The 13,231-nt window shown below is 38.8% G+C and overlaps 1 protein-coding gene across 4 annotated transcripts in view; it reads left to right on the top strand.

Moving 5' to 3' along the window:
- Window positions 1–9,817, top strand: part of TASP1 (taspase 1) — a 79,549-nt gene extending 69,732 nt beyond the window's left edge. For all 4 annotated transcript variants that reach the window (XM_027653905.1, XM_027653902.1, XM_027653900.1 and 1 more), the window contains one exon: window positions 8,343–9,817. In XM_027653905.1, the coding sequence (XP_027509706.1) occupies window positions 8,343–8,438 (96 nt within the window). In that variant the 3' untranslated portion in view covers window positions 8,439–9,817. The remainder of the gene's footprint in view (window positions 1–8,342) is intronic.
- Window positions 9,818–13,231: the final 3,414 nt, after the last annotated feature.

Below are 13,231 nucleotides of genomic sequence, written 5' to 3'. Positions count from 1 at the left end.
TGTTTCCAGTGTGCACACCTGCCTCTGGCTTACACTGTGAGGCTCAAAATGTTATTTTTGCTTCCTGGTAGTGTCTGTCTAATTAATAACCAAATGCTAAATATGAAATCTGTCTGGTAATGAGTACTAGCATGACAGTGCCATGCCCAGAGATGTGTCCCTACTCACAGTTGCAACATTTGACATCTGGTGTGCATTGTTTTCATACTGCTGGTAAATTCTCCAGCTGGTAATCCTGATTGTGCTGACAGACACAGCTGCTCTTCTTGGTTCACTTTTAAATTATGTTTTTGACCTTCATTGAAGAGTTAATCCTCCTCCCTTTCTTCCTCCTTTGAGTCTGTGGCCACAAATGCTTTCCAGAGAAAAACCACAAACGCTTTTGCTGCTGACTTCTATTGATCAAAAAAAGTCTTCTGTCATAAAAGCTGGAATTTTGTTCTGCTACAACTAGGACTAAGTTATAGATGGAAAACTGGGCTTGAAATAGAACACAATGTATTGCAAGTGAAAAAAAAAATCTGTTCTTTAATAGAGTAACTGTTTTGGTACAGTTAATTTTGAGTGCTTGCCATGAAAGAATAATGGGATAAGAATCCATAAAAGTATAAAATATCACTTGTTTATGGGGACCATAACAAAATGATCAGACAGCAACTTGTAAGGAAACATTTGCTTTCCTGTTTTTCTAGGGTGGTAAAGAACTTCAGGTTTTATTTCTTTCATCAGTCTAGGACTTGAGTTTTATTCTTAAATTGAGGGGTTGTCACAGTGGCTGATTTTGGACTGGTTTAATTTAATGCACATGAAAACAAAAGCAAGACTTTTAGAAAGTGAGAAGGTTTTTTAGTGTCTACTGCTATTAATTAGACTAGTATTAGAATCTTAATTATATAAAGGGGTACATACTAAGGACAAAAGTATCCTGCTTTATAGTGTGGTTCTTTGGGTATGGGAGGTTAATGTAATTCATAATAGAACCCAGCAAATGGTGGTTCTCAACCCCAGATGAAGACTGTGGAGATACAGGATGCCTTTTTTACAAGACAAATACTTAAGAGCTGGATATGAGCTTACCTGGAGACACTGGTGTGCTCAAGATGTGGAGACACACTCAATGAATTAACTCTCAGCAACTCCTAAAAAGAACAGAGGGACAGGAAAGTGGAATGGGAGACTTGAAGTGGTTTGTACATCCTGACCTGCTGGTGCTTCTGGATTTTAACACTGTGAGCTCTCCCAAGTACTGATTTGGAAGTGTCCTTGCAACACAGGTTTGTTTCCTCCCAGTTTAGGGAAGACTGGATTCTGCAGCTGGGCAGTCACCTACAACCCAGGCAGCCTGAATGATAACTCACCAGCATCAAATGACTGAAACTGCAGTTTCCACCTTTTGGAAAGGTGTCCAGTCTATTTCTTTGGAAAACCAGTTGCCTGGAAAAGTCACCATTTCCTGTTGGATTAAAATACTTGGGTTGAATGTTACTTTAAAAATCCCGTGGAGACTTGCCAGATGAACTAAGTTCGCACCTTTTTGCTGACACAGTCACCTCTTGTCGCATGGCTTATTATTTTTTCTTGATGCTGGAAGTATTTCAGCTCCTCCCCCACTGATAACTCTGGCAGTGTCATCTTCATCACCTGCATAGTGGATGTCCCATTGGCTTCTCTCAGATTTTCATGCCCTTGAGCCCTTACATCACTGCCACAAGCAGCTGATCAAGGCATATCCTTGCTGGTTCAGCTGTATTCTTTTGTTCTTGTCATCCCTCTTGGCACAACCAGCTTCATAATCACTCGGTGCCAGGGTTTGCCATGTAATTTGGGAAGAAATAATCCCTTGAATTCACCATAATGTGATTTTAAATGTAAATAGGGAATGGGAAGGATATTAGTGGGTAGGTTGCATAAGTTAATTGACTCTTCTCGGTGACACAGTCTTCATGTCTTATTGTTCCTTGACTGCTGTATTGAGTGGAAGGGAACGGACAGATGCTCTTACATCAGTATGATTAGGCAAAATGTCGTCTTTATTAGAAGAAAGACAGATTATATAGTGCTTATGACGCTTAGTTTCTTGTTCACACTACATTGGTTACATAAGGAAAACATGCTCTGCTGTCCACTGTTAATTGGACTACAACAGGTGGTCATAGGAGATGAGAAAACTTTATTCACCTGCCAAAACTCCTCCTTGGCATCTGGCATGAATCCACCTTTGTTCTAACTTCAGGTCCTGTAGCCATCTTAATGGCGCAGTAATTTTTACTATCAGTGCTCAGCTATGCTAAGGCAAAGATCTCAGAAATGCAATAGAAATTGTTCACACAATTTCTGCCTTACGACACTGCTGCCCAGTGGAGGATGCTGCAAAGGAAAATAAGTCCTTCAGTCTCAAAGGACAGTGCAGTGTATGCCTGCAGTGTGAGTTCTCATACCACCTGCGTCTCTTGGAGGTTCTGGCCATGGGTAGGCAGCCTTTTTTTTTGATTTAATGTTGTGTATCTCTGCATAACCCAGCAGGAGCCCTTTTACCTCAGGCAGGGTCTGCACAGCATTTGTTTGCTCGAGTCCTGCAATATTCTGTGTGCAGAAAGTCTAAGTGACCAGGATACTTATTTTTTCCTGCATCTCACAAGTGTCTTGCCATGGTGATTGAGAGTAGTGGCTCTCAGTGAGGTGGCTGATGTTTTTGCTTGAAAATAGGCACTTCCTCAGTGTTTTCTTTAGTATTTGAAGTCAGAGTGCTTTTTTTCCAGTAAAAGATCCAATCTCAATACCTGCAAAGTGCAGTTTTGGTCATGTATTATGTGTAGGTATTTGAAATAATTTGTCAACTCACTGTATTTCTTAATATACATAACTTTGCTCTATGATCTGTGTATAAATGATGCAAACTTTTGCAATTATTTTAAACACTGCAATACTTTTGAGATATCCTTGTAGTTCAGCCTCATAGGTTTTAGTTTTTCTAACAGCTAGATGACCTAGACCGTGAATTTCTGAAAATCTAGTTGCAATATTGAACGTAATCCAATCCAGTTGCCAGTTTAAATCTCTCTCTGGCAGATACACAGTTCTTACAACATGAATTGCTAAGCTTTATGTTATGGCAGGTTTTAATAATGCAAAGCTACATGTGCCATGCTTTCCATTTTCTAATGAGCCAAATTCAAGTTGCTTTGCAAGACATGGTGTAACAGTAGTGGAGAGTGTTGCATTTTGCTGTGTTTGAAAACATCCATCAGCAGCAGATGCTGTCCACACCAGATGTTGTGGTTGCCATATGCAAACAGAAACTTTTATCTTTGACAGTTCATTTCATTTTCCAGTATGAGGAAACATGATGGACAGGGAGACCATTTCCAATTCATTTTTCCTGTCGAGATGTCAGGTGTTGTCATCAGATTTATTCAGCTTTACTGATGCTGAAAAATTTAGCACGAGTCCTTCCCTCTGTGTTTGAGGTGATACCTGTGACAAACACTGGTTTCAGGATGAGCTTCTGTATTTTGCTTTGTGACTGAAAGGTCTGTGAAAGCCCTTTGTCAGGAGAAGAGCGGTTATCCAGTGCTAGTTGGGTGAAGAAACACATCTTGGAAGAATCCTAATTCTAATTTGAAAATGAGTGGAAAAATTTACTGAGCCTGTTTGGTGAACAGAAATACGAAGTCAAATAATTCAGTCATTCATTTCAGACTACAGAGACAGTCTTTTAACTTCATGAGACAGGAAAATATATGTCACTGTTATACCTAATTTTCCTTAATCTGCACTCTTGTCTGGAGACTGGGGAATCAGTCAGAAATTTTTGTTTAAAAAGGACTCTCTGCATACAGAGGAGCATCCGGTTCTCTCATAAAAATAAGGTTTTTCTATTTATTGGAAATAACCTACAGTGCTGAGATGCAAGTTAAAATGTTTGGCTCGTAGACCTTTGTGGAAATTCTGGGCTCTGAGATGAGAAGATAGGTTCAGTTTTTTGGATTGAGTTCTTATATAAAACCAGTAGTTCTAGAACTGTCCTTGTATCTGGCTGACGTGTTTTAGAATGGAGCAGGGGAGATGGGATTGTATATCCAGCTATGCAAATATTAGTGCAATAGCCTGACTTGGCACCTGCAGTTCAGGATGGTACAAATCACATTTGAAGATATATGGCAGTATTTTGGAACACATCTGCAAAACCCTGGGACACTGAGCTGAATAGACGATGGGTTGGTTTGTGGCTTTAGACTGTCTTAATACATGTATAAGTGATTTGGTTGGATATATAAATAGTTTATAGTAATATACTTAACCTACAGAATGAGTCTGAGCTTGGAAAACCATTAACTTCATAAGCAACCTGTATGTAGAATCAGTATTTTCAGTGCCTGACAGCCAGAAACACCCCATCAGTGTGTCTTTCTTTCTGTCATTTGCCAAGAAGGACAATATTCTGGAGCGTCTCTTTTTATTTTTTCCCCTTTATTTCTTTACTGAGATTTCACCAAAGGAGTTGCACATGGGATATTGAGATAGCAGCAGTTTCCAGTGTTTTGCAGGGCACCTTCTCCTGTCACACTACAGTTGTACACACAAACTAGGTTGGAGAGGAGCTTCCCAGGAGACAGAGCAGGAGAGCTGCTGCCAAAATGGGCTGTTACGGCTTAGAAAATAAATTGAGAATGTATGGCCAGATGGTTCTCGTGGTGGAAGAGTGTACCCAGCTAGAAAGCTCCAGATTTCTAAAGAATATATGGGTTTGCTGATACTCTTTTCTTAAGGAACAGAGTTGTAGAAAGCAATTTCCTTAAGGATATGATGTCCTTGGTCTTTCATTATTTCATCTCAATAGTGTAATGAATGGAAAAAGTTTGTTTTATAAATTATTCTGTCTAAAGCACATCCTGAGCATGTAATAAGAGAGCTAAACACATGAAATACTCCCTAGATTTGCTTAAGAACTGAATGTGCTGCCATCTGGTAGTTGTACTCTGTCCTCTTGGCAGTGTTTGATTGACTTCAGCTTTCTCATGCAGCACTGTCTGTCTTTTGGCTTGAATTTTATATTCATTGTATTTATGCTTTTAATGAAAGAAAACCACCCAAAGTTGTTGTGACAAACTAATATTTTATGAAAATAAAAGGAGGAGACTAGATATTTAAAAAAATATATCTTTTTGATATTAGTTGGTCTCAAGGTTGTTTCAGAATCCTTGTATATGAGACATGAAGTAAGTCTTGGCACAACTTGTATTTATTTATTTAAAAAAAAAAGTACACAAAAAATATGTAACTGGAAAAGTAGATCAAATGGTCTCGCTGAAAAGATGAAAACATGTAGCAGTTAACATTTATTCCAGGGCAGAAAGACCTCTTAGTTTTGAACTTGAAGGGTCATGGAAACTTTGCAGTGCTGCATCAAAAGACACTGAAAGATAGTAACATTCCAGGGTCTGCAGCACTTGGGTTTGGGATTTGGTAACTCCATGATTTTTGTTTGGTTAGGAGGGAAAGAGCGAAGCACTGTGAGTTTGGAAGGCAAGTACACGGAGCAAGAATCAGTGTCTGAAGGTTGGTGAGCTTGTTTGTGCTTTATGGAGGGGTGGGAAGCAAAATCAAATGTTTCATCCACCATTTGCCTTTTTTTCCTTTGGAACTGTGGGCACAAGGTTCCTCCTTTAAGCCGCAGCAAAAATCTGCGATGAATGACTGGTGACCCAGCTGTTGGTACCTCAGCTCCTACTGCCCCTCACCAACCTCAGTTTTTATCTGGGAAAGCAAATCAAATCAGAATATTCTTGGGGCAGTAAAACCTGTTTGTGGAGCTGAAGGTATGGATGGCCCCGTCATTCCTAATCTACCTTTCCTTGGCGTATGGTTTCCTCAAAGAGAGGCTTCCCTGAAGCTGAGTGGAGGATTAATTTAGGAAAACTATTTATTTTCCTTTTTTTGGTGCTCCCAGGCACAATGTCTTCCAGGTGTGGGTCAATTCAACTTGTAAAGCTGACACACTGATCGAGTTCAATTAAAACCTTTCCACTGTTGTTCTTTTTTGTTTGCTTTTTTATTTTTATGTTTTTAAAATCTAAACTTAATTGACTATACAATCTGGTCTCAATGTAAAATATGATGTTGGGATATAAAAATGTAACAAACTGTACAAATAAGCTCTGTGGTTAATTTAAAAATATTAAGTATTCTTTGATGTTTCTTTTTGTTTACTGAAGTTTGTTCTTATGGTTAAGAACAAGGGAGATATAATTGTAAGAATTCACTCGGGAGTTTTCTGAAGTTGTCTTGACATAGCAGTGTTATCCTTTCAAATTACTTATTAAGTAACATATTTTAAACACTATCATCTTAGATCTGCCTTTTTTTTGTTCTACAGAAGGCAACCATGGGTGAAAGTAATAAAAAGTAGTCAGTGTAAACCAGCATCTGTATTTACTCCATTGCATAAAGTATGCAAAGAAACAGGATGCAAGTAAAGGCTTTAAGAAAGGTTTTGTTAGATGTGGTTGGGTGTTTCTGTAAATGCAAGTGTACAGATGCTGGTGTATGGTGGTTTGGGGTCTTTTGTGTGGGAAACATGTTTTTCCTTTTGTAGGAAATGGGGTTTTGTATAGGAGTTCTGTTTTGGACAGCTATTTAAGCAGAACTGCTTGCTAATGCATTGATAGATAGTGACTACCTGCTTATTCTCTCTTATGTATTTTCCTTTCCTTGCTCAGAAACTTACTAGGATTAACGTATTGGTTTGCTTTAATTGCAGTATCTCACTAAACAAATGGGTAGCATTCTTCCTCTGAGGAAACTTGATAGTGTGCCCATCAAACATTGCTACTTTTATACTGTCATCCTGTCCCACTTCTCATTTAAAAATATTCACAGACCTGGAAACATATCTTGGATCTGTCAGTCATGAAAATAAACAATACCCTTCTTCCACTTGATTTTCTTCCTTTTTTTTTCCTTTAAATTTATGAAATAACATTTACAAAAAGTTGTTAGTTACATTTTGGGGGAAAGAAGAGAGTCTTTGCTTCTTGTAGTGGTTAATCACAGCTGTAACTGAAATTGTTTGAAAGTAGGAAGATGTTCATATATCAAGCAGGAAGACCAGAGATCAGAGTTTTAGCAGTAAAATAAAAACACTGAAATGTTTTTAATTAAATCTCACTGGGTAATTTAACTGAAAACAAGACCACCTAAGAGCAGACACCAGGATACCCTTATCAAGAAAGGAATTAAAAGAAGCTGCCTCTGAGACACAAAGTACTTCTTCAATGCAATGAACTGTGGTTACAGTTTTAAATCACTTTCTGCTCATTAGTAAGTTACTCTTGCTGAACTTTTCCGTCTGTGCTTCTTGTCAGAAGCCATTGCCTCATTGCAAAGTACACGTTTTGCAATATTTAAATCTTTTAAATGGGATAATGTGTGTACAAACACTTAAATATGTGATGGGCTGCACTTCCAGGAAGCTGTAATTTCTAAATGCCAGCAACTTCTCTGTTGTGAGCTTTATACCATGGTAGGAATCATTTGTAGTTCCTAATTTAATGTAACGTGAGCAGTTTTCACAGTGTAAAAGCATTTGCAAGGGGGATAAAAAGTCATTACTTTTAACCATGCGTCAAAGTATTTTTTCATAAGTGGGTGCTTTTGCCCCTCAGTAATAAAACTCACTGAGTTACAACTGAGTTTTAAGCTGAAGTTTTGTGTACATAGACACACGTGCCCACTTTCTGGCTAAAATGCTCCAGAGCCATCTCAAAGGCTTTTAAAATTTCTCCAGGAAAAAAAGATGCCTATTGGCAGAAACACAATTGGTTTTTGGGTTGATTCATTTGATAGTTGGTAACAGGAAGTATTTGGAGGTTTTGAGGAGGACAGGTAGGTATTTTATGCAGAGAAGTTTCCTCTTTCCATCCTGATCATTGCAGTTGCCTTATGCTCTGAAGTGTTACTTTATTTAGTTTGTGTCCAAGGTTTCTGTTAGGTATATTTCTGTACTAAACTCTTCTGAATCTCCCTAAGGAACAGGCTTAGAAACCATGAAATGCCAGAATTATTCTTTTGTCTTCACTATAGATATTCCTTTCTACTTTCAGTGCACTGGGTCATCCAGTTTACCTCTTCTATGCATCTGTCACGGTCCTTTTTTTTGTGTGTTAAACATTAATGCAAAGAGAATAGAAAAACAAACTCAGTTGTTTGCAGCTTTTCAGGTTGCTTCGTAGTTTGTCCTCAGACTTCAGTGATGGAACAGCTTAATTATTCAATACATATTACTTTGCCCTGCATGATTTTGCCTCTTCTCAGTCATTAATACTCTCTTGACTTTTCCACAGACTCACATTTCAAGGCTTCCTCCTGGAGCTGTGGCAGGACAGTCCGTGGCAATAGAAGGAGGAGTTTGCAGGCTGGAGAGTCCAGAGAGCAGCTGATTCCTCACTTCATTGCAAAGAATGTGAATGACTTTTTGTACAATAAGGGGTTGTTTTTTGTGTTTTAACAGATGTTGGAAATTCTGCTCTTGTTTTATACTCCGTATTGCAACCACGTGCACCATAACTTGAGACAAGTGCTGCTGTAGTTTATGTTCTCACTCTGTGAATTGGGGTGTGTGCATGTTCATTTTTTCCTCTGATAAAATAGGAACTCTCCCCAGTTGTGCACAGATCATGTATGATCAACAACTATGCTTTCATTGGTTTATGTTTGAAAAATAACCAAAAGTTTAAAAAAAAAATTATTTAATTTCAAGATATGGTCACAATTGTCATACATGTTCTGAGTTTAAAAGTTACAGGCCTGTGAAGTGGCTCTGTAATTATGCAAAAAAATGATTATGGTTTCTAAGTTTTTAGTGGTTTGAGAAAATCTGGAGTAGTTTAACCATGAGTTGTTTTTTTTCCTCCCTAATAAGGAGGATTTTTTTTTCTGTTCAAAGAAGTGGTTTCAGTGAAACAAACTATAGCAAAATTAAGGCTCAAATTGTTTTTTTTAAATAGTCTTATAGGTCATATCTCTTGTTCCCAAACTAAGATGTTAATAGCTCCAAGCTGTATGTATTACAAAAAGCTATATGAAGATAATGTGTAATGCAGTCTTTATGTATAATGGAATATTACAGTGTAAATAAGAAAACAAAGTTTATGGAAAGATTGGATATTATTCTTCGCTTCTGTTTTAAATCTATTTTTAAGAGAGGTACAGAAATGAACATATTACTGGATGCGAAGTGCAATGTGTATTCAGTGACTGCTGGGAGGGCTGGTACTGAGCTTTGGTGTTGGTAAAGCAACTTCCTCAAGTCCAGCCCACAGCATGGGTATTTATATAACTGTGTGTAATATGTATGTACTGTGCATAAATTTACTGTAACTCTTTTGATACCTTCGACAAAACTGCAGTTTTAAAACAATGTAATCCTTGTCTGCCTCGTGAAGCGTTGGCAGCTGAAATGGTGTTTGCCACAAGTCCTAAAAGTGAGTTCTGACGTACAGCCTTCCACTGAAGTCCTTTTTCCTTCACAGCACTGGCAGCAATAGAAGACTTTTGTAATTCATTCATTGTCCTGATAAGTATGCCAAAGAGAAGTTAAAATAGTTCATCTTTTTCCCTGGTGGATATTTGATAATTCTGTTTTCAGAAATAGTGGATGAATAGATATTCCGACTGTATTCGCTTAACTGGGCATTGTACTTGCCTGTTTTGTAATGTTGTGCCTGCCTATAACAGACATACTTGACTCATGAAATGGTTATATTGATTGTAGTACCAATCTTTCATGGAAAAGAATAAATTTTTTTTAATAGCCTGAGTTCATTTTCACTGTTGTACTACAGCATACATCGAGATGCTGTCATCTCTGTGTGGTTTTTTAATTGTGAATCAAAGTTGTCCTCTAGTTGAAGATATTTTGATACAGTTCTGTAAATAATACAAAACAGGGGCTTTCCAGATTGCAGGTGAAATGCACCAGTCTTGAAATAGTTTGTGCTGAAGTAACCAGACTGGATCCTCAGTGATACACTCGTGGGGTGATAAAATGAACTGTCCCACAGCACTTCAGAAATGTTGAAGCAAAGAATCTGTGCTGTCACAGCCATTAAAACTGCTCTGACAGGCGGCATTAAATGATTGTGTGGGCACTTCGTGGTGTGGTGAGTGAAAAATTGAAGATTATATTTGTACATACCCACATTTGAAAGTGGCCTTGTTATTGGGAAAACTAAAGGAACAGTGTTAGCCTGTTTTCCTGATAAAAGTGCTATTCCATCATGATGTCATAGAAACTTTGGTGTGAATTTACTTTTTCATGAAGTAAGTGTGACAGAATGGCTTATAAAATGTAAATGTGCAAATTGTTTCTTCCTCTTACTTGCTTAATATCTCCTTATGGAGATTTGGATTCCAGCATAGGAGTTTTATTTTTGTGTTGTACTTTTACTTTGCTTTTGCATCTATATAATACTACAATCAATTGGGGGTTTTTTGGGGGGGGCGGGAGTTGTGTTTGGTTGGTGTTTTTTTTTGTGTGGGGGGGGGGTTTTTTTGTGGGGTTTTTTTGTTGTTGTTGTTGTTGTTTGTTTTTTTTTGTTTTGGGTGTTTTGTTTTTATTTTTTTTGTTTGGTTTTTTGGTGAAAAAAGCCAGGCTTCTTCAGGAAGCTACTTAGGAATTAGTTGTTTGAAATTGAGCAGTTTACCTTTTCATTGTCCAACTTTTTCTCCTGTTTAGGTAGAGGAAAAATGGAAAAAAAGGATTGTCTTATCTTGTGAATCACAGGCAAGGTGCAGAGCATAAGCCAGGTGCAGAGCTGACTTTCTACCTAAGGCACTTACGGAAAGGAAACTGTCTTAGAACATGTACATTTTGGTATCAATTATTGTGAAGATGGGAATTTCCTATAATTCACTCCTACTTAAACCAGTGAAAGGTCTTGCACTACTTTAATTATGGATCTAATTCCGCTACTAGTTCTATTTTGATCTTAAAAGAGGCTTATGAAAAGTAAATGTTGAGGATGGACACTGCAATGACGTGGTCTGTAAACTCCTGTATGTGATGAGTAACCATTGCCACTGGCGTAAGCAGATACAGCCCAAGAGGAAATTACACACTTGACAGCAAGAGCTGGCTAAAATTATAAAGGAAGGGCCAACAGATGAAATGCATATAAATACAAACAAATTGAATATTGTTGGTTTTATACTCAAACACACAATTACGTGTCCTGGAGTATTTTGTAGCAGACAGGTTGGTGCCAGAGTAGTCAAGTCTTCAGACATAATAAATTTTGCTGCTTAAAGCTTGTAATAGCCTAAACTAAACCTGACACAGAACCCATTTTGTATCTTCCTTTGCTCCTGGACCTTAACAGCATGGCCCTGGAGTGTGTGACTTCAGAGGGCTGCAGTTGAGCAAGTCATGGAAAAGAGGCTTGTTGCACTAAAACCGTTTAGAGGTGATGGGAATTCCATTTTGTGTATTCTCTGCTTGTAAATTAACCTCTGGAAACACTGTGATGTATGAGAGATTTGACTGAGGAGGAGGAGGGGGCTTGATTTAAGGAGACTGCAGCCATTCAGCTGCATGGAGGAAGATGCTGTGAAAAGGAGAAGGAAACCTAAGAGGAAATAAAACTGGTAATAAACCCAGGGTAATTAGCAAGGTTGGGGTGACTGCTGTTGTTACTTAAAATGTAAGTTAAAAGCAGAATATAGAAACAAGCATCAAAAATACTGGTGATAATGGCATTGGAGGTGCAGCATTTCAGTGATGTGGTGATGATGCAACTGAATGGTCTTTGTGGCTCAGTTTTGAGCAGAATGATGCAGGGTTAGATGGGAAGCTCTCAAGTATATATTTACACATTTTTAAAAATGGAAACTTGGAATTTCACTATGATTTCTGTGATACACTAAGACTTCCAGTTATTCAGTGGTAGCAGGATTTATCTGTTCAAAGACAGTGAATTGTATGGCCAGGTTTTATAGTGTTATGTGTGCAAAGAACTGAACACCACCTACAGTCCATGTGCAGCCCTGTTTCCAAAGCATTTCCTTGGGCTCAAAAGGTTTGCCTTTCTAACAGCATTGAGGTTCAATGTAATTCTGGCTGGCTGCAATCCCACGCTAATTCAGTAGAGAGCCACCTTTCAGGTTAAAATATGACTTAGGAAAAGAAGCTGGTTTTCAGGTGAGAGCTTATGAGGGACCTGGAGAGTTGAAGCCTCCATGGAGTGTCAGCAGAGCATTTTGTAGATGCCTTGCAGGTGGACTGAGAATGGCCAGAGTTCAGATCTGCTGGAAATGCTGAGAACCTGTAACTTGCAGGAAATTGAGATTTTATATGGAAGCTTCTGGCAAAGGATGACTGTAGTGGGTCTGAAGACAGCACTACTGATGAATAAAACCTTTTTTGCTCATTTTTTACGGGATAACTTGTGGGAGGTTGTGCTGCACTAATAGCCCTGTGCTTGATTATTCACTCTGTTGCAAGATAACACAGACATAAGGAGCACTTGTACACTTTTATTGGTTTAGATCCTAGTGACACAGCATTTATCTTCCACATGACCTGAGGGATAAATTCCCATAAAGACCATTAGCATCATTTAATTGTTATTTCAATACAATAAATGTCTGTCTTGTTACCCACTCCCTGCCTAATGAACCAAGTAAAATATGTTGACGAGCACGTGAGCAGCAGATACAGTGAGACCTGTAGCACTAAACCTGCATTATATGGGAAAACTGTGGTTTAAGCAGGTTTTAAAATGGCTTTTGGTAGTCTCTTTGCAAACACATGCTTCTTCTTCCCAGCACCCCCCATGTTATCCATGCAGGAATGTCCTGGGAAGGTGTCCTGAGGTGTTTCCCATTGGCCTTTGTTAACTCCTTCCTGTGATTGGGGTTCCTGTAAGCCCCTTGAGACTTCTAATTGGTTACTCTGTGAATCTTCCTAAACCCTATAAATGTAACATCCCCCACAATAAACTCTCTCTTGCCTCCTCTCCACGCCCGGTGTCCTGTCTCCCTGCTGGCCATGGGGCCACGTGCGGGGGGGGAGGGGGGAGCAACTATCCCCTCCAGGCTCAGGGCCTGAAAAGACCCCTGAGAAACCCCTGGAGTTCCCTTTCCCCATCCTTCAAAGCGTCGCAATGGTTCTTCAGATGGAAATGGAACTAGAACTGGGCCGCCCCACGTCGAGGGTGGGGAAAGGGATCCAGAA

This window comes from Corapipo altera, unplaced genomic scaffold (assembly GCF_003945725.1).
Source record: "Corapipo altera isolate COAL_440 unplaced genomic scaffold, ASM394572v1 70, whole genome shotgun sequence".
In the NCBI taxonomy this organism is placed as follows: Eukaryota; Metazoa; Chordata; class Aves; order Passeriformes; family Pipridae; genus Corapipo; species Corapipo altera.
This window is presented reverse-complemented; position numbering and strand designations above follow the sequence as displayed.